At 42.4% G+C, this 27,795-nt stretch overlaps 1 protein-coding gene across 1 annotated transcript; it reads left to right on the top strand.

The window, feature by feature from the left end:
• Positions 1-319: 319 nt before the first annotated feature.
• parvaa (parvin, alpha a) lies at positions 320-25,976 on the top strand. Its single transcript, XM_042301693.1, is given in 14 exon segments — positions 320-591; positions 593-651; positions 7,866-7,955; positions 8,052-8,225; positions 8,405-8,479; positions 8,482-8,526; positions 8,805-8,807; positions 20,810-20,925; positions 21,163-21,241; positions 22,324-22,390; positions 23,674-23,731; positions 23,819-23,920; positions 24,965-25,031; positions 25,577-25,976. Coding segments are annotated over 14 exon segments (1,113 nt in total). The 5' UTR covers positions 320-526; the 3' UTR covers positions 25,690-25,976.
• The last annotated feature ends 1,819 nt before the right edge of the window (positions 25,977-27,795 follow it).

The following is a 27,795-nucleotide window of genomic DNA, read 5'->3' as shown; positions in this document are numbered from 1 at the left end:
TATTGAGAGAGATCATAGCTTATGGTGGCATTAGAATAAAGTCTGTCTATCCATAGTGATACTACCATAAAGTGGCGCCAACTATGTGCTACAAACTATTCAGCAATGAAGGTTTTATTTTTATTTTATTTAACTAGGCAAGTCCATAAAGAACAAGTTCTTATTTACAATGATGGCCTACACCGGCCAAACCCGGACGACGTTGGGCCAATTGTGCGCCGCCCTATGGGCCTCCCAATCACGGCCGGTTGTGATACAGCCTGGATTCGAACCAGGGTGTCTGTAGTGACGCCTCTAGCACTGAGCTGCAGTGCCTTAGACCGCTGCGCCACTCCGGAGCCCAAGTTAGGGGAGGGAACTACATCTGGGAACAAGGAAAGGATTCGAGGGATGGACGAATGTTTGGAATTCCGTTATAATGAACATTGTTTCGAACAGAACGTGATTTATCAATTTAATTCAGAGATCTACTAAACGTGTAACTTTACATTTTGATTGTACCTTTGAGCTTTGGCTAAATTTGATCATGGCTTCTTTGCCGTCCTCTCCCAAATCGCCGACGACTCCGAAATCTCCCTCTTCCAGAAAAAAATGACTCGTTCCTGGGAAAACTTGGAGGAACTTTAGTAAGAAGAAAGAAAGCAAAATAAGGTAAGGTTCAGATCAAAACAATACTGTAAAAAACATGTCTAAACTTAACTTGCGAGCTTGTGTGTCAACAGAAACGGACAGGAAGAAAACGTGTATTTTATGGAACGACAGTGTAGCCCATTTGAACTCTAGCTACAGCAATTTTTCAATCTGAGCGGCGCAAATTATTACAGAACATGCATTGTGCAATGAAGTCACACCCTAATCTATTGTCTGCTCCGTCTGATTCTGTCAATTCATTACTGGTAAAGCCATAACGAAATCGCCTGCATGCTTTCCCCGCAGCACATTCATTGAAGATATCAGAATGGATGAGCCTCGAGGCATATCTAGGCTACATACATAATACATAGGCCTGTCTGAAAACTAGTCATTGCACTCAAATAATGTATTCTATTTAAACTTTCTTGACCAGCAGCCTGGGGGTGCATACAGTGCAGTGCCTAGTAGAGTTACTAGAGTACTTACTACAGTATGATTGTTTACTATAGATGTAGGCTACGACTGTCATGTAGGGAACACTACTGCTGCAACTTGGATTTAGGGGTAGATGTAACATAGTAAACGTAAATCCGGCATGCTCAAAATAGTATGATATGTCATGCATGGTATTACAATTCGTATGATATGTTACATGATATGTTACAAATTGCAATTTGTTGTGGCAAAAGTTCGCTCGGTTGGGGCAATACACTTAAGTTTTTCCACACCAACGTTTCTCTCCATTAGTAGCACCAGCACATGATTTGGTCGCAGAATTGTTTTTCTATATACTGTACCAGGCAAAGTTTGGACACCTACTCATTTGGACACACCTACTCAAGGGTTTTAATGTATTTTTTACTACTTTCTACATTGTAGAATAATAGTGAAGACATCAAAACTATGAATAACACACATGGAATCATGTAGTAACCAACATTTTTTTTAACAAATCAAAGTGTATTTTATATTTGAGTACCTTCAAAGTAGCCACCCTTTGCCTTGATGCCAGCTTTGCACACTCTTGGCATTCTATCATCCAGCTTCACGAGGGAGTCACCTGGAATGCATTTCAATTAACCAGCTTCATGAGGAATGCTTTTCCAACCGTCTTGAAAGAGTTCTCATATATGCTGAGCACTTGTTGGCTGCTTTTCCTTCACTCTGCGGTCCCACTCATCCCAAACCATCTCAATTGGGTTGAGGTCGGGGGATTGTGGAGGCCAGGTCATCAGATGCAGCACTCCATCACTCTCCTTCTTGGTCAAATAGCCCTTACACAGCCTATAGGTGTGTTGAGTCATTGTCCTGTTGAAAAACAAATGATAGTCCCACTAAGCGCACGCCAGATGGGATGGCGTTCCAGGTGACTCCCTCATGAAGCTGATTGAGAGAATGCCAAGAGTGTGCAAAGCTGTCATCAAGGAAAATTGTGGCTATTTGAAGAGTCTAAAATATAAAATATATTTTGATTTGTTTAACAATTTTTTGGGTTGCTACTTGATTCCAAATGTGTTATTTAATTGTTTTGTTTGTTTGTTTTGTCTTCACTATTATTCAACATTGTGAAAATAGTACAAATAAAGACAAACCCCTGAATGAGTAGGTGTTCTAAAACTTTTGACCGGTAGTGTATATACAGCTCTAGAAAAAATGAAGAGACCACTGCAAAATGTTTAAAGGCATGTGTCTGGGTAAAATGAACATATTTGTTTTATTCTATAAACTACTGACAACATTTGTCCCAGATTCCAAATAGAAATGTTGTCATTTAGAGCATTTATTTGCAGAAAATGACAACTGGTCAAAATAACAAAAAATATGCTGTGTTGTCAGACCTCGACCTCGATGCAAAGAAAATAAGTTCATATTCATTTTTAAACAACACAATACTAATGTTTTAACTTAAGAAGAGTTCAGAAATCAATTTTTGGTAGAATAACCCTGTTTTTCAATCACAGCTTTCATGCGTCTTGGCATGCTCGCCACCAGTCTTTCACATTTGATTTTGGGTGACTTTATGCCACTCCTGGCACAACAATTCAAGCAGCTTGGCTTTGTTTGATGGCTTGTGACCATCAAACAAAGTGTGAGACATTGTGGCTTGTAGGCCTCTTTTGTATTATTATTAATAATAACCTGGCCTGTGTCCCATAATGTGCCTGCATTCCGTACAGAACCAGGATAATAATGACTAGCCATCGTTTACATTAGCATGCTCTTGTGTTCTTACATTGATTTGGATAGATTTACTGTAACAGCAAAGAAAATATACTATTAAAATAAAGTGCAACATTTATTTATTGCAGATTTCAAAGTGTCATGTTTTCTGCAAAAAAAAAACCGATGCTTGATACCACAAAGTTAGGAGAAGGACTGATTTACTCCAGTTTTGTGTTTGGCCAGCGGTGTTTGTGTAGCGTACTTGTGATGGAGATTTCAAAACAAATGGCCACAGGATTGGTTCAAATAATCATGATAGGCTACTTTGTAGTTATCTTTTAATTGCCTTTCCATCTACCAAAAAACAGTTAGGCTATCATTAGCATCGCTAATGGCTACACAAAGTGTTACACATATAGGCCCTATGCGCACCGCACACAGCGGGGCTTGACATTTAGGTAAACTTGCCAGTGCAAACTGAAAGCTACTGACCCAAATGGAAAAATGTCCTGGCCCGGGTCAAGATCTGGCAGAAAAGTTAATGATGCGTGTATAATTTCGTTAGCAGTTGATTTTATCTTTAATTTGCGAGCTGAGCAAGTAGCCTATACAGGGTTCATACAGACATTGCCAAGTTAAGTTAAAATTGGATTCCCTTTTGTAATGGAACACTTTATATGGAGAACCAAGTTGAAGCCAACATTCAGTGCTGTCTTGCAAATTATAACCGCACATGGTTTTACTGCAACTAGAGCAACACCATTCAATAGAGATGGCGGGAAACAAACAAATGTGCCTCTCATAAAAACTGATCAGAAAAGATATCATGGAATAATTAAGGTTAAGGTTAGGTTAAACGTTTAGGGAAAGGGTAAGCTAACATGCAAAGTACCTCAATAGTAGTAAGTAAACTCAGCAAAAAAAGAAAAGTCCCTTTTTCAGGACCCTGTCTTTCAAAAGATAAGTCGTAAAAATCCAAATAACTTCACAGATCTTCATTGTAAAGGGTTTAAACACTGTTTCCAATGCTTGTTAAATGAACCATAAACAATGAATGAACATGCACCTGTGGAACGGTTGTTAAGACTAACAGCTTACAGACGGTAGGCATTTAAGGTCACAGTTATGGAAACTTAGGACACTAAAGAGGCCTTTCTACTGACTCTGAAAAACACCAAAAGAAAGATGCTCAGTGTCCCTGTGCGAACGTGCCTTAGGCATGCTGCAAGGAGGCATGAGGACTGCAGATGTGGCCAGGGCAATAAATTACAATGTCTGTACTGTGAGGCGCCTAAGACAGCACTACAGGGAGACAGGATGGACAGCTGATCTTGCTTGCAGTGGCAGACCACGTGTAACAACACCTGCATAGGATCGGTACATCCGAACATCACACCTGCGAGACAAATCGACTACTAACAGATCTCTCGAGCCAGACGGCTTACTTCCGCAATCTTTGAATGCCTATAGGCTTACGTTGCTCCAAGGTCGGGGATATCCGAGACTAACAGATGGGGAAATGACATTGTCTTGTTTAACTGAGAACAGTGTCAGATTGGATATGTATATTTAGGAATGGTGACACCGAAAGCTGAGGTGGTGCAGTGAGCTAAGGATTTTTTTTGTTATATTGATTTAAGACCAGTAAGAGTCATCCCTATTAGAACATCTCTGTGTTGTGAGATATAGCATTTGGAGAAGGACTGTATGTGGACAGAGGAGGGCCACTAAGTAGTAGATGAAACTGCAGTGTTTTTCCCATGTGTAGGTGAGGGGAAATCCATATTCCTTGAGGAAAGACAGAGAAATCAGTGAGGGAAACCACTTACAGAAAGAACCACTACTCCTCAATAACATACCATATTAGACCTGATAAAGCAAGCAAAACCCAATTCTACTCCTGTGTTAATGCTAGGTTATTTGGACCAAATGGCTGTGGGAGTAGTTAACTAGTGTATTAGTGATGTGGGAACACTATTGCAGTGCTATCATGCACTGTTTGGAAGCACTTCAGAGAGGATGGTGCCAATTTTGATCCTTATTTTTTAACAAGTTCGCATTTACAACTGCGACCTGGCCAAGATAAAGCATGGCAGTGTGAACAGACAACAACACAGAGTTACACATGGAGTAAACAATAAACAAGTCAATAACACAGTAGAAAAAAATAGTCTATATACATTGTGTGCAAAAGGCATGAGGAGGTAGATGAATAATTACAATTTTGCAGATTAACACTGGAGTGATAAATGATCAGATGGTCATGTGCAGGTAGAGATACTGGTGTGCAAAAGAGCAGAAAAGTAAATAAATAAAAACAGTATGGGGATGAGGTAGGTCAAATGGGTGGGCTATTTACCGATGGACTATGTACAGCTGCAGCAATCGGTTAGCTGCTCAGATAGCAGATGTTTAAAGTTGGTGAGGGAGATAAGTCTCCAACTTCAGTGATTTTTGCAAATCGTTCCAGTCACAGGCAGCAGAGAACTGTAAGGAAAGGCGGCCAAATGGGGTGTTGGCTTTAGGGATGATCAGTGAGATACACCTGCTGGAGCGTGTGCTACGGGTGGGTGTTGCCATCGTGACCAGTGAACTGAGATAAGGCGGAGCTTTACCTAGCATGGACTTGTAGATGACCTGGAGCCTGTGGGTCTGGTGACGAATATGTAGCTAGGGCCAGCCGACTAGAGCATACAGGTCGCAATGGTGGGTGGTATAAGGTGCTTTAGTAACAAAACGGATGGCACTGTGATAAACTGCATCCAGTTTGCTGAGTAGATTATTGGAAGCTATTTTGTAGATGACAATCGCCGAAGTCGAGGACCAGTAGGATAGTCAGTTTTACTAGGGTAAGTTTAGCGGCGTGAGTGAAGGAGGCTTTGCTGCGGAATAGAAAGCCGACTCTAGATTTGATTTTAGATTGGAGATGTTTGATATGAGTCTGGAAGGAGAGTTTACAGTCTAGCCAGAGACCTAGGTACTTATAGATGTCCACATATTCTAGGTCGGGACCATCCAGGGTGGTGATGCTAGTCGGGCGTGCGGGTGCAGGCAGCGAACGGTTGAAAAGCATGATTTGGTTTCACTAGCGTTTAAGAGTAGTTGGAGGCCACGGAAGGAGTGTTGTATGGCATTGAAGCTCGTTTGGAGGTTAGATAGCACAGTGTCCAAGGAAGGGCCAGAAGTATACAGAATGGTGTCTTCTGCGTAAAGGTGGATCAGGGAATCGCCCGCAGCAAGAGCAACATCATTGATATATACAGAGAAAAGAGTCGGCCCGAGAATTGAACCCTGTGGCACCCCCATAGAGACTGCCAGAGGACCGGACAACATGCCCTCCGATTTGACACACTGAACTCTGTCTGCAAAGTAGTTGGTGAACCAGGCAAGGCAGTCATTAGAAAAACCGAGGCTACTGAGTCTGCCGAAAAGAATATGGTGATTGAAAGAGTCGAAAGCCTTGGCCAGGTCGATGAAGACGGCTGCACAGTACTGTCTTTTATCGATGGCGGTTATGATATCGTTTAGTACCTTGAGCGTGGCTGAGGTGCACCCGGGACCGGCTTGGAAACCAGATTGCACAGCGGAGAAGGTACGGTGGGATTCGAGATGGTCAGTGATCTGTTTGTTGACTTGGCTTTCGAAGACCTTAGATAGGCAGGGCAGGATGGATATAGGTCTGTAACAGTTTGGGTCCAGGGTGTCTCCCCCTTTGAAGAGGGCGATGACTGCGGCAGCTTTCCAATCCTTGGGGATCTGACGATATGAGAGGTTGAAAAGGCTGGTAATAAGGGTTGCGACAATGGCGGCGGATAGTTTCAGAAATAGAGGGTCCAGATTGTCAAGCCCAGCTGATTTGTACGGGTCCAGGTTTTGCAGCTCTTTCAGAACATTGCTATCTGGATTTGGGTAAAGGAGAAGATGGGGAGGTTTGGGCGAGTAGCTGCGGGGGGCGGAGCTGTTGGCCGAGGTTGGAGTAGCCAGGAGGAAGGCATGGCCAGCCATTGAGAAATGCTTGTTGAAGTTTTCGATTATCATGGATTTATCGGTGGTGACCGTGTTACCTAGCCTCAGTGCAGTGGGCAGCTGGGAGGAGGTGCTCTTGTTCTCCATGGACTTTACAGTGTCCCAGAACTTTTTGGAGTTAGAGCTACAGGATGCAAATTTCTGTTTGAAAAAGCTGGCCTTTGCTTTCCTGACTGAATGCGTGTATTGGTTCCTGACTTTCCTGAACAGTTGCTTATCGCCTGGACTATTCGACGCTATTGCAGTCCGCCACAGGATGTTTTAGTGCTGGTCCAGGGCAGTCAGGTCTGGAGTGAACCAAGGGCTATATCTGTTCTTATTTCTGCATTTTTTGAACGGAGCATGCTTATCTAAGGGGAGGAAGTTACTTTTAAAGAATGACCAGGCATCCTCAACTGACGAGATGAGGTCAATATCCTTCCAGGATACCCGGGCCAGGTCGATTAGAAAGGCCTGCTCGCAGAAGTGTTTTAGGGAGCGTTTGACAGTGATAAGGGGTGGTCGTTTGACTGCGGACCCGTAGCGGATACAGGCAATGAGGCAGTGATCGCTGAGATCCTGGTTGAAGACAGTGCAGGTGTTTTTGGAGGGCCAGTTGGTCAGGATAATGTCTATGAGGGTGCCCTTGTTTACAGATTTAGGGTTGTACCTAGTGGGTTCCTTGATGATTTGTGTGAGATTGAGGGCGTCTAGCTTAGATTGTAGGACCTATCCCAGTAGTTGGGAACCCACGTGTCCCCCGACTTAACAACATCCTCTCATTTTCCCCCTGACCTTTACGCTTATTTCTGGTGGATTGCTCATACTTGCAGAATTCTCACTGACATTAAAAATAGTGCAAAAACAAACATGTAGTAGTAGACATCTAAATTGTATAAAGCCTAATTCGTAGAATCATCACAAGTTGTAAGTGGCTTACTGTTTGTGCCGCCTCTTTGCTATGTGAATTTATAGCTATTGCACTGAAAGTTGGAGTGTTGAGAGGATGCATTGTGAGTGACATGATGTTCTCTCTGAACTCTCCCATCTCTCCCTCCATACAGTGTCTGAGCTCCAGGAGGAAGGGATGAATGCCATCAACCTGCCACTGAGCCCCACCCAATATGAACTGGACCCAGAAGACACCGTGTTAGGTAAGTAGAGCATGTATCCCAATCTAAGAGCCCTGGTCATAAATTATGAAAGGTCTTAAAACTGGCTAAACTCAACTGTTCTTTCTGTTTCTGCAGAGGAGAATGAGGTCCGCACCATGGTCGACCCCAACTCCAACAACGACAGCAAACTACAGGAACTCCAGCAGGTGCTGATCGACTGGATCAATGATATGTTGGTAGGAAAGAGGATCATCGTGAAGGACCTGGCTGAAGATCTATACGACGGGCAGGTTTTGCAGAAACTCTTTGGTGAGGAACAATTCAAATCCCCTATTGGTTCTCCATCAAACTTAAAGGAACACTAATTCCACTCTACTACCAATCACCTTCTCCATCTGGCCTTTCTCTCTTTGACAGGAATGTCTTTGTTTATGCTAAAGAAGACCACTGACCAAATGAATGCTGTTGTCTTTATATGCGTGTCGCAGAGAACCTGGAGGGGGAGAAGCTGAACGTTGCTGAGGTGACCCAGTCGGAGATCGCGCAGAAGCAACAGACGGTTCTGGAGACTCCATCAAGATCTCCGCCAGGAGCATCAAATGGAACGTAAGTAAAGGCTGAGAAGTACACTGAACAGAAATATATATATATATTTTATTTTATTTATTTTATTATTATTTTTATTTTATTTAACTAGGCAAGTCAGTTAAGAACAAATTCTTATTTACAATGATGGCCTACCAGGGAACAGTGGGATAACGGCCTTGCTCAGGGGCAGAATGACAGATTTTTACCTTATCAGCTTGGGGATTCGATCCAGCAACCTTTCGGTTACTGGCCCAATGCTCTAGGCTACCTGCCGCCCCGCATGTAAAGTGTTGATCCCAGAATGTTCATAAAGCACAAAAAGCTTATTTTTCTCAAATTTTGGGCACAAATTTGCTTACATCCCTTTTTTTATTTTTTTATATTTTTTTTAACCTTTATTTAACCAGGCAAGTCAGTTAAGAACACATTCTTATTTTCAATGACGGCCTGGGAACAGTGGGTTAACTGTGGGTCTAACTCCTTGTCAGCTCGGGGGTTTGAACTTGAACTTGCAACCTTCCGGTTACTAGTCCAACGCTCTAACCACTAGGCTACCCTGCCGCCCCAGGAGCATTTCTCCTTTGCCAAGATAATCCATCCACCTGACAGGTGTGGCATATCAAGAAGCTGATTAAACAGCATTATTACACCGGTGCACCTTGTGCTGGGGAGAAAAAATGGGCACTTAAAATTTTGCCACATTTTGTCACAGCACAATGCCACATGTCTCAAATTTTGAGGGAGCGTGCAATTGGCATGCTAACTGCAGAAATGTCCACCAGAGTTGTTGACAGAGAATTAAATGTTCATAACTCCAACAACATTTGTTTTAGAATTTGGTAGTATGTCCAACCTGCCTCACAACCGCTGACTACGTGTAACCACGCCAGCCCAGGACCTTCAGTTTGCTGTTCAACGTTGAATTGCATTTTATCAATGGCAATTTGAATGCACTGAGATACCGTGACGAGATCCTGAGGCCCATTGTCGTGCCACTCACCCGCTATCACCTCATGTTTCAGCAAGATAATGCGCAACCCAATGTCGCTATTTACATATGGGCTGTGTACAGGTACAGTGATCAGTAAGCTGCTCTGACAGCTGATGCTTAAAGTTAGAGAGGGAGATATAAGTCTCCCGCTTCAGTGATTTTTGCAATTCGTTCCAGTCATTGGCAGCAGAGAACTGGAAGGAAACGCGGCCAAAGGAGGAATTGGCTTTGGGGATGACCAGTGAAATAAACCTGCTGGAGCACGTGCTACGGGTGGGTGTTGCTATGGTGACCAGTGAGCTGAGATCAGGCGGGGCTTTACCTAGCAAAGACTTATAGATGACCTGGAACCAGTGGGTTTTGTGACTGACTGGTTTTCTGATCTACACCTTTACATTTTTAAAGGTGCACTATATATAAAAAATTATGTGGACAAACCTTAAAATTTCTGGATTAGTCTATTTTTTTTTGAAGAGCTCAGTGACTTTCAACGTGGCACCGTCATAGGATGCCACCTTTCCAACAAGTCAGTTTGTCAAATTTCTGCCCTGCTATAGCTGCCTCGGTCAACTGTATGTGCTGGTATTGTGAAGTGTAAATGTCTAGGAGCGACAATGACATTCTAGACGATCCTATGCTTCCAAATTTGTAGCAACAGTTTTTTGGGAAGGCCCTTTCCTGTTTCAGCATGCCAGTGGCCCCATGCACAAAGCGAGGTAAATACAGAAATGGTTTGTTGAGTTCGGTGTGGAAGAGTTTGACTGGCCTGCACAGAGCCCTGACCTCAAACCCATCGAACACCCTTGGGATGCATTGGAACGCCAACTGCGAGCCAGGCCTAATCGCCCAACATCAGTAGCCGACCTCACTAATGCGCTTGTGGCTGAATGGAAGCAAGTCAAAGCACTAATGTTCCAATATCTAGTGGAAAGCCTTCCCAGAAGAGTGGAGGCTGTTATACAGTGGATTCGGAAAGTATTCAGACCCATTTACTTTTTTACTTTTTTATTTTTAACTTTACAGCCTCATTCTAAAATGGATAAAATCTCAAATGTTCCTCATTAATCTACACATAATACCCTATAATGACAACGCGAAAACAGTTTTTTGGATTTTTTTTTGCAAATGTCTAAGAAATAAAAAACAGATCAAGTATTCAGACCCTTTGCTATGAGACTAGAAATTGATTTCAGGTGCATCCTGTTTCTATTGATCATCCTTGAGATGTTTCTACAACTTGATTGAAGTCCACCTGTGGTAAATTCAATTGATTGGAGATGATTTGGAAAGGCACACACCTGTCTATATAAGGTCCCACAGTTGACAGTGCACGTCAGAGCAAAAACCAAGCCACAAGGTCAGAGGAATTGTCTGTAGATCTCCGAGAAAGGATTGTGTCGAGATATACACTACCGTTCAAAAGTTTAGGGTCACTAAGAAATGTCCTTGTTTTGAAAGAAAAGCAAAAAAAATTGTCCATTTTAAAATAACATCACAATTCATCAGAAATACAGTGTGGACATTGTTAATGTTGTAAATGACTATCGTAGCTGGAAACGGCTGATTTTTAATGGAATATCTACATAGGCATACAGAGGCCCATTATCAGCAACCATCACTCATGTGTTCCAATGGCACGTTGTGTTAGCTAACCAAAGTTTATCATTTTATTTTATTTTTTATTTATCCATTATTTTACCAGGTAAGTTGACTGAGAACACGTTCTCATTTGCAGCAACGACCTGGGGAATAGTTACAGGGGATGAATGAGCCAATTGTAAACTGGGGATTATTAGGTGACCATGATGGTTTGAGGGCCAGATTGGGAATTTAGCCAGGACACCGGGGTTAACGCCCCTACTATTACAATAAGTGCCATGGGATCTTTAATGACCTCAGAGAGTCAGGACACCCGTTTAACGTCCCAACCGAAAGACGGCACCCTACACAGGGCAGTGTCACCTCCCTGGGGCATTGGGATATTTTTTTAGACAAGAGGAAAGAGTGCCTCCTACTGGCCCTCCAACACCACTTCCAGCAGCATCTGGTCTCCCATCCATGTACTGACCAGGACCAACCCTGCTTAGCTTCAGAAGCAAGCCAGCAGTCTAATTAGAAAACCTTTTTGCAATTATGTTAGCACAGCTGAAAACTGTTGTGCTGATTTTAAGAAGCAATAAAACTGGCCACCTTTAGATTAGTTGAGTATCTGGAGCATCAGCATTTGTGGGTTCGATTACAGGCTCAAAATGGCCAGAAACAAATAACTTTCTTCTGAAACTCGTCAGTCTATATTGTTCAGAGAAATTAAGGCTATTCCATGTGAGATATTGCCAAGAAACTGAAGATCTCATACAACGATGTGTACTACTCCCTTCACAGAACAGCGCAAACTGGCTCTAACCAGAATAGAAAGAGGAGTGGGAGGCTCCGGTGCACAACTGAGTAAGAGGACAAGTACATTAGTATCTAGTTTGAGAAACAGACACCTCACAAGTCCTGAACTGGCAGCTTCATTAAATAATACCCACAAAACATCAGTCTCAACGTCAACAGTGAAGAGGCGACTCCGGATACTGGCCTTCTAGGCAGAGTTCATCTGTCTAGTGTTCTTTTGCCCATCTCAATCTTTTCTTTTTATTGGCCAGTCTGAGATATGGCTTTTTCTTTGCAACTCTGCCTAGAAGGGCAGCTTCCCGGAGTCGCTGTATGTTACGTTTTGTTTTTGTTCAGTGTATGCCGTATTCATTAGAGAGCACACCATTGCAAAACGTTTTGCAGGGGGAAATTAAAATCATTGTTCTTATTGGACAAGTTCAGCTAGTCCCTCCATGTTTCAGTCCGTTTTCCTCTGTTTGGTTCTAATGAATGCATCCCTGGAGAGACAGACTAAGTGTTCCAACAGATGGACTACGTGGGTACGTGGGTGATGTTCAGCTAGTTAAGAGTCCATACTTTGCTTACTGACAATTGAGTTTTCTCTGCTTCCCTTTGCTTTCTCTCTAATGAAGAGGAATGTCTGTCTGTATATTTTAGTGAAGCACTTTAGCTTTACCTTGACGTCTCTATTTTATGAAAGGATTTTAATAGGGCTGTGAAAATAACAGTATCTTAATTTTTTTCCATGGCGAAAATTAAAACACGAAGCAGACTAAACTCTTTGGTCCTTTAAAAACCTGCTGTATGTACAATATTGTGTAAATTTTTTGGAAAATAAATACATGTGACTCTGGATGACAACATAAATGTATTTGTTTCCAACATTATGGGTGTTTTCTTAAAGAAGTTACATCCGCTTCGTGTTTTGTTTCTTTGCCACGATTACTAAGGAGTATCGCAATACTGTTATCATAACAGCCCTAGAATACATGGATGATTTTTCAAGTTTTAATGTCACATAGACAACTACAGTGAAATGCCTTTCCCTAACCCCAACAATGCAGTAATCAAGAACTATGTAATACTAAAATTAACAAGGTAGTACAAAAACACACAAGATATACAAATAAGAAAAACACGATAGAGTAAATAAGCATACTATATACAGGGTCAGTTCCAGTACCATATTTACAATGTGCAGGGATACTGGATCGATGTTCAGCTAGCAAAGAGTTCATACTTGTGTCACTGGTCATTGAGTTCTCTGCTTCCGATTGAGTTTTCCCTCTTAATGAAGAGGAATGTCTGTCTGTACATTTCAATGAAGCGCTTTAGTTTTGCCTTGATGTCTCTATTTTCTGAAAGCTTTTTAACCAGAAGATGGTAATAGCACTTAGGAATTGTTTAAACAACATGTTTGTATGAGAGGAGTGAAGTAATCAAGGAAATGTACAGTGCCTTCAGAAAGTATTCATACCCCTTGACTTATTCCACATTTTGTTGTCTTACAGCCTGAATTCAAAATGTATTAAATATATTTGTCTCACCCATCTACACACAATACCCCATAATGACAGTGAAAACATATTTTTAGAAATGTTTGTCTTTACACCCCTAAACACCTTTGGCGGCGATTATAGGCAGTTAGGAAAGCAAAGGTTTTTTCAAACAGAAATGTTCATCCTGTAGCACAAACTCCAAAACGTTTTTGGGACACTATAAAGTCCATAGAGAATAAGAGCACCTCCTCCCAGCTGCCCACTGCACTGAGGCTAGGAAACACTGTCACCACTGACAAATCTACTATAATCGAGAATTTCAATACGCATTTTTCTACGGCTGGCCATGCTTTCCACCTGGCTACCCCTACCCCGGTCAACAGCCCTGCACCCCTCTCAGCAACTTTCCCAAGCCTCCCCCACCCAAATCCAGATAGCTGATGTTCTGAAAGAGCTGCAAAATCTGGACCCCTACAAATCAGCCGGGCAAGACTTCTTGACCCTCTCTTTCTAAAATTATCCGCCACAATTGTTGCAACCCCTATTACTACCCTGTTCAATCTCTTTTGTATGGTCTGAGATCCACAAAGATTGGAAAGCTGCCGCGATCTCCCCCTCTTCAAGGGGGGAGACACTCTAGACCCAAACTGTTACAGACCTATACAGTGCCTTGCGAAAGTATTCGGCCCCTTGAACTTTGCGACCTTTTGCCACATTTCAGGCTTCAAACATAAAGATATAAAACTGTATTTTTTTGTGAAGAATCAACAACAAGTGGGACACAATCATGAAGTGGAATGACATTTATTGGATATTTCAAACTTTTTAAATCTATCTAATCTATCTAATTAAATCTAGAATCAGCTTCCTATTTCGCAACAAAGCATCCTTTGCTCATACTGTCAAACATACCCTCGTAAAACTGACTATCATACAGATCCTTGACTTCGGTGATGTCATTTACAAAATAGCCTCCAACACTCTACTCAGCAAATTGGGTGCAGTCTATCACAATGCCATCCGTTTTGTCACCAAAGCCTCCTTCACATACTACCCACCACTGCGACCTGTATGCTCTCATTGGCTGGCCCTTGCTTCATATTCGTTGCCTAACCCACTTGCTCCAGGTCATCTATAAGCCTTTGCTAGGGCGGGGCTTTACCTATCTCAGCTCACTGGTCACCGTAGCAGCACCCACCCGTAGCACGCGCTCCTGCAGGTATATTTCACTGGTCACCCCCAAAGCCAACTCCTCCTTTGGCCGCCCATCTGTAAATTATCCACCCAACTACCTCATCCACATATTGTTATTATTATTTTTTGCTCCTTTGCACCCCAGTATCTCTACTTGCAGATTAATCTTCTGCACATCTATCACTCCAGTGTTAATTGCTAAATTTTAATTATTTTGCCTCTATGGCCTATTTATTACCTTACCTCCCAACTCTTCATTTGCACACACTGTATATAGACATTTTCTATTGTGTTATTGACTCTACGTTTGTTTATTCCTTGTGTAACTCTGTTGTTTGTGTCGCACTGCTTTGTTTTATCTTGTCCAGGTCGCAGTTGTAAATGAGAATTTGTTCTCAACTGGCCTACCTGGTTAAATTAAGGTGAAATAAAAAAATAGCTTTGAGTCGTCTTGGGTATGTCTATCAGTTTTGTAGTCTGGAATGGGGATTTTCTTCCTTGCAGATTTGATCGTGCTCTGTTAAGTTAGATTGGGAGTAGTTGTGAACAGCAATCTTCAAGTTTTTACACAGATTTTCAATGGTATTCAAATTTGTGCAAGGACTTTCATGTTCTTGTTCTGAAGCCATTCCAGTGCTGCTTTGGCTGTATGCTTGGGGTCATTGTCCTTTTGGACCAACATGCTTCAGGGTAGGGATCGTTTTAGATGGGTGATGAGCTGTGCCTGGTTTCCTCTAAACATAGTGCTTTGCATTCAGGCGAAATAGTTATATTTTTGTCTCATCAGACCACAAAATCTTTTGCCTAATGCTTCAAGTCTTTCATGTGCCTTTTATTTTTTGAAGTGCTGTAGAGACTGTTGTCCTTCGGGCATTTTCTCCCATCTCAGCCAATGTACTCTGTAGTTCTGTCAGTGTGGTCATTGGGTTCTTGGGTCACCTCCTTCACCATCAATCAATCAATGAAATATATTTATGAAGCGCTTTTTACATCAGCCGATGTCACAAAGTGCTATACAGAAACCCAGCCTAAAACCCCAAACAGTAAGCAATGCAGATGTAGAACCATGGTGGCTAAGAAAAACTCCCTCGAAAGGCAGGAACCTAGGAAGAAACCTAGAGAGGAACCAGACTCTCAGGGGTGGCCAAGATGTTCAAAAGTTCATAGATGATCAGCTGGGTCAAATAATAATAATCACAGTGGTTGTTGTAGAAGGTGCAACAGGTCAGCACCTCAGGAGTAAATGTCAGTTGGCTTTTCATAGCCAAACTTTCAGAGTTCAGGACAGCAGTTGCGGTAAAGAGAGAGTCAAAAACAGCAGGTCCGGGACAAGGTAGCACCTCCGGTGAACAGGTCAGGGTTCCATAGCCGCAGGCAGAACAGTTGAAGCTGGAGCAGCAGCATGACCAGGTTGACTGGGGAAAGCAAGGAGTCATCAGGCAAGGTAGTCCTGAGGCATGGTCCCAGGGCTCAGGTCCTCTGAGAGGGAGAGAGAGAGAGAATTAGAGGGAGCATACTTAAATTCACACCGGACTGACCCTAGCCCCCCCGACACAAACTATTGCAGCATAAATACTGGAGGCTGAGACAGGAGGGGTTGGGAGACACTGTGGTCCTGTCCGACGATACCCCCGGATAGGGCCAACTAGGCAGGATATAACCCCACCCACTTTGCACAGCCCCACACCACTAGAGGGATATCTTCAAACCACCAACTCACTACCCTGAGACGAGGCTGAGTATAGCCCACGGAGGTCTCCCCCACGTCACAAACCCGAGGAGGACGCCAACCCGGACAGGAAGATCACGTCAGTGACTCGACCCACTCAAGTGTTCACCTTCACACCTCTGGGCCAGACTACACTCAATCATAGGACCTACTGAAGAGATGTGTCTCCAAGGTCCTGCTTGCCCGGTTGTTCAGTTTGGTCAGATGGCCAGCTCTAGGCAGAGTCTGGGTAGTTCCATATTTTTTTCAATTTCCCAATGATGGAGACCACTGTGATCTTGGAAACTTTCAACATTCAAGAAAGTGTTTTATACCCTTCCCCACATACACTACATGACCAAAAGTATGTGGACACCTGCTCGTCAAACATTTAATTCCAAAATCATGGGCATTAATATGTAGTTGGTCCCCCCCATTTGCTGCTATGACAGCTTCCACTATTCTGGGGAGGCTTTCCACTAGATGTTGGAACATTGCTGTGGGGACTTGCTTACATTCAGCCACAACAGCATTAGTGAGGTCGGGTAGTGATGTTGGGAGATTAGGCTTGGCTCTCAGTCGCCGTTCCAATTCATCCCAAAGGTGTTCGAGGGTGTTGAAGTCAGGGCTCTGTGCAGGCCAGGTAAGTTCTTCCACACTGATCTTGACAAACAATTTCTGTATGGACCTCACTTTGTGCACTGGGGGAATTGTCATGCTGAAACAGGAAGCTCTCCAAGCTGTTGCCACAATGTTAAAACTACAGAATCATCTAGAATGTCATTGTATGCTGTAGCATTAAGATTTCTCTTCACTGGATTTAAGTGGCCTAGCCCGAATCAGCCCCGACCATTATTCCTCATCCACCAAACTTTACAGTTGGCACTATGCATTCGGGCAGGTAGCGTTCTCCTGGCGTCCGCCAAACCCAGATATGTCCGTTGGACTGCCAGATGGCGAAGCGTGATTTATCACTCCAGAGAACACATTTCCACTGCTCGAGTCCAAAGGGGTGAGCTTTACACCACTCCAGCCGACGCTTGGCATTGTGCATGGTAATCGTAGGCTGTGTGCAGCTGCTCGGCCATGGAAAACCATTTCATGAAGCTCCCGACGAACAGTTCTTGTGCTGACGTTGCTTCCAGAGGCAGTTTGGAACTTGGTAGTGAGTGTTGCAACCGAGGACAGACGGTTTTTACGTATTTTTTTATTTTATTTCACCTTCATTTAACCAGGTAGGCCAGTTGAGAACAAATTCTCATTTACAACTGCTACCTGGCCAAGATAAAGCCAAGCAGTGTGACAAAAACAACAACAGAGTTACACATGGGATAAACCAACGTACAGTCAATAACACAATAGAAAAATATATGTACAGTGTGTCCAAATGTATTAAGGTTAGGGAGGTAGGTAAGGCAATAAATAGGCCATAGTGGCAAAATAATTACAATTATAATTAATTATACAATTAATTATAATTATTTAGCATTAACACTGGAGTGATACATGTGCAGATGATGATGTGCAAGTAGAGATAATGGGGTGCAAAATAGCAACAAAAATAAATAACAATATGGGGATGAGGTAGTTGGGTGTGCTATTTACAGATGGGCTGTGTACAGGTACAGTGATCTGTAAGCTGCTCTGAGAGCTGATGCTTAAATTTAGTGAGGGAGATATGTCTCCAGCTTCAGGGATTTTTGCAATTCGTTCCAGTCATTGGCAACAGAGAACTGTAAGGAAAGGTGGACAAAGCAAATGTTGGCTTTGGGGATGACCAGTGAAATATACCTGCTTCGGGTGGGTGTTGCTATGGAGACCAGTGAGCTAAGGCGGGGCTTTACCTAGCAAAGGCTTAAAGATGACCTGGAGCAAGTGGGTTTGGCGACGAATATGTACGGAGTGCCAGCCAACGAAAGCATACCGGTCGCAGTGTTGGGTAGTATATGGGGCTTTGGTGACAAAATGGATGGCACTATGATAGACTACATCCAATTTGTTGAGTAGAGTGTTGGAGGCTATTTTGTAAATGGCATCGCCAAAGTCCAGGATCGGTAGGATAGTCAGTTTTATGAGGGTATGTTAGGCAGCATGAGTGAAGGATGTTTTGTTGCGAAATAGGATGCAGATTCCAGATAAAATTTTTGATTGGAGATGCTTAATGTGAGTCTGGAAGGAGAGTTTACAGTCTAACCAGACACCTAGGTATTTGTAGTTATCCACATATTCTAAGTCAGAACCGTCCAGAGTAGTGATGCTCGGCAGGCGGGCAGGTGCGGGCACCACCTTTTATTAGCATTTAAGAGCAGTTGGAGGCCATGGAAGGAGTGTTGTATGGCATTGAAGCTCATTTGGAGGTTTGTTAACACAGTGTCCGAGGAAGGGCCGGATGTATACAGAATGGTGTCGTCTGCGTAGAGGTGAATCAGGCAAGAGTGATATCATTGATGTATACATAGAAAAGAGTAGGCCAGAGAATTGAACCCTGTGGCACCCCCATAGAGACTGTTTGTTAGCACAGTGTCCAAAGGAGGGCCGGATGCATACAGAATGGTGTTGTCTGCGTAGAGGTGAATCAGAGAATCACCAGCAGCAAGAGCGATATCATTGATGTATACATAGAAAAGAGTAGGCCAGAGAATTGAACCCTGTGGCACCCCCATAGAGACTTCCAGAGGTCCAGACAACAGGCCCTCCGATTTGACACACTGAACTCTATCTGAGTAGTAGTTGGTGAACCAGGCGAGGCAGTCATTTGAGAAACCAAGGCTGTTGAGTCTGCCAATAAGAATGCAGTGATTGACAGTGTCGAAAGCCTTGGCCAAGTCGATGAATACGGCTGCACAGTATTGTCTTTTATTGATGGCGGTTATGATATCGTTTAGGACCTTGAGCGTGGCTGAGGTGTACCCATGACCAGCTCTGAAACCAATTGCATAGTGGAGAAGGTACGGTAGGATTTGAAATGGTCGGTGATCTGTTTGTTAACTTGGCTTTCAAAGACTTTAGAAAGGCAGGACAGGATGGATATAGGTCTGTAACAGTTTGTCTCGAGTGTCTCCCCCTTTTAAAGAGGGGAATGACCGCGGCAGCTTTCCAATCTTTAGGGATCTCAGACAATACGATATAGAGGTTGAAAAGGCTAGTAATAGGGGTTGCAACAATTTCAGCTGATAATTTTAGAGAGGGTCCAGATTGTCTTGCCCAGCTGATTTGACGGGATCCAGATTTTGCAGCTCTTTCAGAACATCAGCTATCTGGATTTGGGGGAAAGAGAAACAGGGGGGGCTTGGGCAAGTTGCTGCGGTGGGTGCAGAGCTTTTGGCCGGGTAGGGGTAGCCAGGTGGAAAGCATGGCCAGCTGTAGAAAAATGCTTATTGAAATTCTCAATTATAGTAGATTTGTCAGTGGTGACAGTGTTTCCTAGCCTCACTGCAGTGGGCAACTGGGAGGAGGTGCTCTTATTCTCCATGGACTTTACAGTGTCCAAAAAACTTTTTGAAGTTTGTGCTACAGGATACAAATTTCTGTTTTGAAAAAGCTAGCCTTAGCTGCATATCGCGGGGGCTATTTGATGCTTATGTCCGGCACAGGATGTTTTTGTGCTGGTCAAGGGTAGTCAAGTCTGGAGTGAACTAAGGGCTATATCTGTTCTTAGTTCTACATTTTTTGAAAGGGGCATGCTTATTTAAGATGGTGAGGAAAGCACTTTTAAAGAACAACCAGGCATCCTCTACTGACGGGAGGAGGTCAATATCCTTCCTGGATACCCGGGCCAGTGCTACGCGCTTCAGCACTCGGCGGTCCGAGGTATTGTGTGTCAGGAAAGGGGATAGATGCTGAATGCATTCAACTGAAATGTGTATTGCGCATTTAACCAAACCCCCTCTGAATCAGAGAGGTGAGGGGCTGCCTTAAACCACATCATCGGGGAGCAGTTGTTGGGGGTTAACTGCCTTGCTCAAGGACAGAATGGCAGATTTTTACACCTTGCTGGATCTGGGATTTGAACCAACAACCTTTCGGTTACTGGTCCAACGCTCTTAACCGCTAGGCTAGCTGTAGATGGTTGAGGAGAAATTTATTTTTTCATCCTTTTAGAGTTGTGGAATAAGTCAGGCGGTATGAATATTTTTGTACACATTCTTCAAGGTAAGAGTTTTGTTTTGAAAGAAGCATGAATGTGTGAAATAACTACATCAAAAAGAGAAACACTTGTATGACATGATGGAGTCTTTGATCAAATTTACCACAGACTTTTGTCACCCAAGTGCTAACCCAATCAATGCAATTGTTCCCTGCTTTCAACCTATTCTTTTAAGCTGGGGAAAAACACTTAAGGGGGATGTAACACACTCCTCTGTTCTGATCCACTTAGCCTGAAAGGATCAAACAGATATCAGAGGGCTTTTAGATACCTCTCCTTTAATTTAGCATTTTAGTAGGGAGAAATCAAAGCCTTGTTTACTTTATTGATTGTTCTTTCAACCATTCAAAGCTAAAGCAAATCCCCTTTTCTGTCTCTCTTGTCCAGCTGTACATGCTAAGAGTATAGTGGCCATTCTTCACCTGTTGGTGGCGCTGTCTTAACACTTCAGAGTACCAATCAGACTTCCTGACCACGTGTCCATCCAAGTAGTGGTGGATCAGGTACTGTACATCTTATTTGGCTTGAAATAGAGTACACATGGATGATATTTGAAATAGCCTAAGTATCTGAAGTCGTATGCATATTAGTTACATGTGAAAATAACTTTGCTATACATTCTTATAAATGTGATGAATAATAATGAAATACTCCCACTCTTTAGATACAATTATATGCCCCTTTAATGCAAGGCAGATTCTCCTGTTTCATTTGGCATTTTGTCTTGTCTTTTTTCTCAGAAAAGGGAGGGAATTCTTCAGTCCCGCCAGATCCAGGAGGAGATCACAGGCAATAGAGGGTATGTCAGCTCTCAGCTCGGCTCTCAGCTCGCCTCTTTTCTCATTGATAGAACTCGCACTCCTCACTCAGTCTGTTATGTCAGAGATAGAGAGAGGTTTACCTTAGTACACCTTAGTAGTACCTTAGTACGCCACATGATATCATTGCCTCTCCCAAAAACACAATGCCATCTTATTTCCAATATTTAGTACTAATACATTTTTCTCTCTCAAATGCAATCCCTCCTGCAGCCTTTACGAAAGGCTATTTTCTGAAATAACTGCATTCTATTATAGGTGTTCAAGCACAATTGTTTTGCCAGCATCTTTGAACACAGTAGACCATTGTATGGACAGGGATGTGTGGTTCCTTGCCAGTGTAGCACAGCCCCAGCTGACGTTGGAGCGGTCCAGCAGGCCCAGAGCAGCTGGGGAGATAAGTGGGCGCGCAGTGCGCTCATATTATAGTCATGGTCACAGGGTTGTTATCATACGACCTGGACTGCTGCCCAGCCCTGCCACTGTCATTAGAGATTACACCATGAAGAGAAGGAGCGCTGTGCCTGTGTCTGTGTGTGTCCAAGCCATCCCTGGTTAGCCTCCTTTGTCTGATAGCTGTTGGGATGTTGCAGCAGCCCCTTGACCCAACATGCCTGGCTCCTCTGACAATACCACAATGGAGACATCCATTTTGTTAAATGTTCACCTAAGTTAACCTATTATGTACACACCAACATTCCTGTTTATCTGGTTGCCATAAACGTATCAATAGGACTTGTAGAATAGAAGTATGCTGTTATATAAATGTAATTCAGGTCTTTGTCAGCTGTCCTTGCAGACCAAATGTAGGTTTAGAACTTGTTTTCTTATCGTTTCCCTCTGGGCTTTATCTGGGAGACATGGTAGGTGCTCACTGTTTATTCTCTACTGATACATTTTCATGAGTCACCGTGAACAATGGAAATTTTTGGTCTTCAAGGCACAGTTTTCAGTACTTGTCATTGACTACCGTGACATTTTTGGTCTTCAAGGCACAGTTTTCAGTACTTGTCATTGACTACCGTGACATTTTTTGCATAGTTTCTTTGAGTAATGGTATGACTGTTCTCTCCGTCCATTAAGAGCGAGATGCTTTCGAAGCCCTGTTTGACCATGCTCCAGACAAGCTCAATGTGGTGAAACAGGTACTGTGTGTTATTTGTTAATACTGTAGCAGTGTTTTATTGTACTGTTGCTATTCTTTTGGCTCTACTCCAGCACATGATACAATGACTGAGGTTAAAGCCTATTCGGTCAGCTTTGATTGTAGGGTTTTTTCATCCATATCTGATGAACAGTTATGATATTACAGCACATTTTGTACATAGTCCCCCCCATTTTAGGGAACCAAAAGTATTTGGACAAATTCACTTACAGTTTTGTGTGTATTAAAGTAGTCAAAAGTGTTGTATTTGGTCCCATATTCTAAACTTGTGACTACAAACTTGTTTTAATGCATTTTCAGTTTGTTTTGATTGAGTTTTAGATTTTTTAGTGTCCAAAATAAATTAATGGTAAAAAACTCAAATGACACTACATTATTTACCATTAATTTCTATTGGGCACAAAATAATCTGAAACACAACCAAAACAAACTGCAAATGCATCCAACAAGTTTGTAGAGTCACACATTAAGAATATAGGAACAAATAGAAAACGTTTGAATAATTTACATTTCCAATGCAGCTGTTATTTTCTCTCAATATCAAATCATTTCTGGGTAACATTTAAGTTCCTTAATGTGATTGTTTTCAATTAAAATAGTTTAAAATATATATAAAAATAGCTTCTTAGCAAAGAGCAGTTTCTCAAGCAATAATTTTGTCTGCAAGTGGTCTGAGTGGGGAGGGGGAATTGAAAATGTTCTGTTGCAGGCAGAGATGTTTGGAACTCTCTTATTGGTCTATTAACTCATTTACTGCATGGTGATGTCACAATGGAAGACCAAATCTTCATCCCAACAAAACAGGCTGAAATGTCTGTCTTTTCAAATAGCTCTTACACTAAATGGGCATGATCATCATTTTAAAAATGTCACGGTATTATTCCAACCTAGTCTGAAAATATATATATACTACAAAGAAAATCACATTTGTGACTGCACTGGGCCTTTAATACACATACAACTGAATTTGTCCAAATGCTTTTGGTTCCCTATAATTGGGGGACTATAAGACTTTAAGATCGCAGTCCTGTACTATTTTCAAATCCAAAGAGCTGGAGAACAGAGCCAAAACAACAACACATGTGTCACTGTCCAAATACTTCAGGATCTCACTGTAAATGGCTGCTGTTTCCACAGACTCTCATCACCTTTGTTTTATTTTTATTTTACCTTTATTTAACCAGGCAAGTCAGTTAAGAACAAATTCTTATTTTCAATGACGGCCTGGGAACAGTGGGTTAACTGCCTGTTCAGGGGCAGAACAACAGATTTGTGAACAAACACTTGAACAAGCTCAATCTGGAGGTGGCTGAACTGGACACACAGGTACAGTATATGAACTAGAATTATCTAACAAGAATCATACCTCAATTTATATATTGATTAGAAGAACCATGTTTTTTTCATCTGTAGTTTGCTGACAGTGTTTACCTGGTTCTGCTGTTGGGACTGCTGGAGGGCTACTTTGTTCCGCTCTATAATTTACTCCTGACAGATGAGAATTTTGACCAAAAGGTATGTTGACATTTACTCTCCATTTTGCTAAATTGTATATGTTCTATGTGTGGTGTACTTTAATGACAGTGAACACACAAGTTTCATACATTTCCAGCAAATAATGATTTGATGGCCCTAATTGTTGAAAAATCCATTGGAATAAAACATAATTCAATCATTTGCATCATTGTTAAATTCAAGAGTTATAATCCTTCAAAATGATTTGCTGATATTAGTATTTATCATAGATTATTCCTTACTGCCCGACAGACAATGTGCAACCCAAAGCCTCTTGACAGCTATTCTTAGCAGGCTTTCTAAAGGGACGCCCTGTCAAACCTGAGCCTGGGTCCTCTCCTGCAGGCTGTGCTGTGCCAAGCAGAGTGGGCACCCACCCGCAGGCAGCATCTGTAATCTGCTCCTGCACAGGAAATCAATAAGTGGCCAAGAGATTAGCACTAATGCAGAGAGAGGGAGGGGAGCAGGGACAAGGGGTCCTTTCAGGGACAGGCACTATAAAGGAGTGCCCTCTACGCGCCTGAAGGAATCCTCCAATGGTTGATCTTGCTTGATTTCTACACCGCCCTCTCTCTCTCCTGCTCTCCCACTCACTCTCTCTCTAGCTCTGTCTCAAGATCTCTCTCTCTCTTGCTCTCACTCTCCCAAGATTTGGCTACTAATTATCCTCCATATTTCCAACATCTCCTTCAACCCCTAGCTGATCTGTTCTAAGAAATACCAGGCGCTGCACTGACACTCGGTACCACACTTTTACATGAACCAACTCAACCAAACAACAACCACATTCTGACTGAAACACCTCCCCCTTCCTCTAATATTTTAGCTGGTGCAGAGTGAGTGTTTTTTTCAGATGAAAGGGGGTTATGGGTTTATTGAGCTGATGTTTCCACACCGAGGAACATGTGGCTGGGGAACTGTGATGATTTGTGTGAATTGTATGCATTGTGTGTTCGTTGGAGAGCTGTTTCCTCATACTGTAGCCTACCTTTGCGGGGCTCTTCTGTTGTGTAATGTTGCTTTCATTGTGTTTCTGTCATGCAGGTGTACAACGTGTCCTTCTCCTTTGAGCTGATGCAAGATGAAGGTCTGGAGAGACCCAGGCCTGAAGGTAGGTGTTCTCTTTTAGGATGCCATTATATAGTTGCTATGGACAATTATTATGTTTTGTTTTTAAATAAAATAATTCCGATGCTGAACTGTCTCTAAATAAATGATTTGTTTATGATTATGTCAGGCACTAAGCCCTAACAGCAGTATTCTCACATACAACCAAGTCTGGAAGAAGTTTCTCTTTATGCTCTTTCACTCTACCAATCCATTCAGTGAATCTCAAATGCCACACTATGTTGAAGTAGAAGCACCACACACCAAGCCCCTTTGTAAATGGGTTTTCTTTTGGGTTTCTGTGTGTGTAATTAATGTGTTTTATAATTTGTCCTTAGAATTATGTAGTAGTGTGTCTATGACTACATGTTGCAACACACATTCATGTTCAGTGTTCATTGGCAGTACGATTTGTCATTTCTGAATCGGAATGCTTTTCTCAGGGTCAAAACACTTCCTTTATTCCATATCCTCCTTGATTTCTATTCGAAAATATGTTTTTAGTGACTGCTGTCTGTATGTGTTTATTCATATGTTCTTATTTCCCAGATATTGTGAACTGTGACCTGAAGTCCACGCTGATGGTTCTGTATAATCTCTTCACCTGTAACAGACATGTGAAACTGAATATGTGGTGTTGTTGGCACTCATTTTACTGGTAAATATTCAATTGCAATTTTCACAATTGCATGCTTCAAGGGAAGCTTTTTAATTATACCAAGAGCACTACGAACCAATCCAGGACATTAAGCATTTATATTACGAAACAACAATTTAGCAATAGATTGTACCAAATATTGTATGTGCCATAATAATAACTAAAAATTGTATGTGCCATTTTTTACTTGTCTGCAACTACACTAAATATACATTACCAGTCAAAAGGCAGGACACACCTACTCATTTCAGGGTTTTTCTTTATTTGTACTGTTTTCAACATTGTAGAATAATAGTGAAGACATCAAAACTATGAAATAACACATATGGAATCATGTAGTAACCAAAAAGGTATTAAACAAATCAAAATATATTTGAGATTCTTCAAAGTAGCCACCCTTTCCCTTGATGACAGCTTTGCGCGCTCTTAGCATTCTCTCAACCAGCTTCATGTGGTAGTCACCTGGAATGAATTGCAATTAACAGGTGTGCCTTGTTAAAAGTTAATTTGTGGAATTTATTTTCTTAATGCATTTGAGTCAGTCAGTTGTGTTGTGACAAGGTAGGGTTGGTATACAGAAGATAGCCATATTTGGTAAGAGACCAAGTCCATATTATGGCAAGAACAGCTCAAATAAGCAAAGAGAAATGACAGTCCATCATTACTATAACACAGATCAGTCAATCTGGAAAATGTCAAGAACTTTTAAAGTTTCTTCAAGAGCAGTTTCAAAAACCATAAAGCACTATGATGAAACTGGCTCTAAGGAAAGGAAGACCCAGAATTACTTCTGCTACAGGGGATAAGTTCATTAGAGTTAACTGCACCTCAGATTGCAGCCCAAATAAATGCTTCACAGAGTTCAAGTAACAGACACATCTCAACATCAGCTGTTCAGAGGAGACTGTGTGAATCAGGCCTTCATGGTCAAGTTGCTGCAAAGAAACCACTACTAAAGGATGCCAATATGAAGAAGAGACTCGCTTGGGCCAAGAAACATGAGCAAAGGATATTAGGTGGAAATCTGTCCTTTGGTCTGATGAGTCCAAATTTTAGATATTTGGTTCCAACTGCCGTGTCTTTGTGAGATGCAGAGTAGATGAACGGATGATCTCTACATGTGTGGTTCTCACCGTGAAGCATGGAGGAGGGGTTATGGTGTGGGGATGCTTTGCTGGTGACACTGGCATGATTTATTTTGAATTCAAGGCACATTTAACCAGCATGGCTACCACAGCATTCTGCAGCGATACACCATCACATCTGGTTTGTGCTTAGTGGGACTACCTCCAGACTGTGTAAGGGCAATTTGACTAAGAAGGAGAGTGATGGAGTGCTGCTAACCAGGCATCCACAATCACCTGACCTCAACCCAATTCAGATGGTTTGGGATGAGGAAGGACCACAGAGCCAAGAAAAAGCAGCCAACAAGTGCTCAGCATATGTGGGAACTCCTTGAAGATTGTTGGAAAAGCATTCCAGGTGAAGCTGGTTGAGAGAATGCTAAGAGTGTGCAAAGCTGTCATCAAGGCAAAGGGTGGCTACTTTGAAGAATCTAAAACTTTTGGGGAGTTACTACATGATTCCATAGATGTTCTTTCATAGTTTGGATGTCTTCACTATTATTCTATAAAGTAGAAAAGAGTAAAAATAAAGAAAAACCATTGATTGAGTGGGTGTGTCAACTTTTGACTGGTACTGTATTTATTTTGTTCATAGAAGTCTAGGTAAAACAGTCATTGTATGATTGTTTTTTTATTGGTGATAATTGCTCTTTTAGTCTTTAAAATGGTTTAGGGCGCTGTACTGCAACGCCAGCTGTGCCATCAGAGACTGGGTTCGCAACCAGGCTCTGTCGTAACCGGCCGCGACCGGGAGGTCCGTGGGGCGACTCATAATTGGCCTAGCGTCGTCCGGGTTAGGGAGGGCTTGGCCTGTAGGGATGTCCTTGTCTCATCGCGCACCAGCGACTCCTGTGGCGGGCTGGGCGCAGTGCGTGCTAACCAAGGTTGCCAGGTGCACAGTGTTTCCTCCGACACATTGCTGCGGCTGGCTTCCGGGTTGGATGCGTGCTGTGTTAAGAAGCAGTGCGGCTTGGTTGGGTTGTGTA

This window comes from Oncorhynchus tshawytscha, linkage group LG19, assembly GCF_018296145.1.
Source record: "Oncorhynchus tshawytscha isolate Ot180627B linkage group LG19, Otsh_v2.0, whole genome shotgun sequence".
Lineage (NCBI taxonomy): Eukaryota > Metazoa > Chordata > Actinopteri > Salmoniformes > Salmonidae > Oncorhynchus > Oncorhynchus tshawytscha.
The sequence above is the reverse complement of the archived record's forward strand: the minus strand, read 5'-3'. Positions and strand labels throughout refer to the sequence as shown.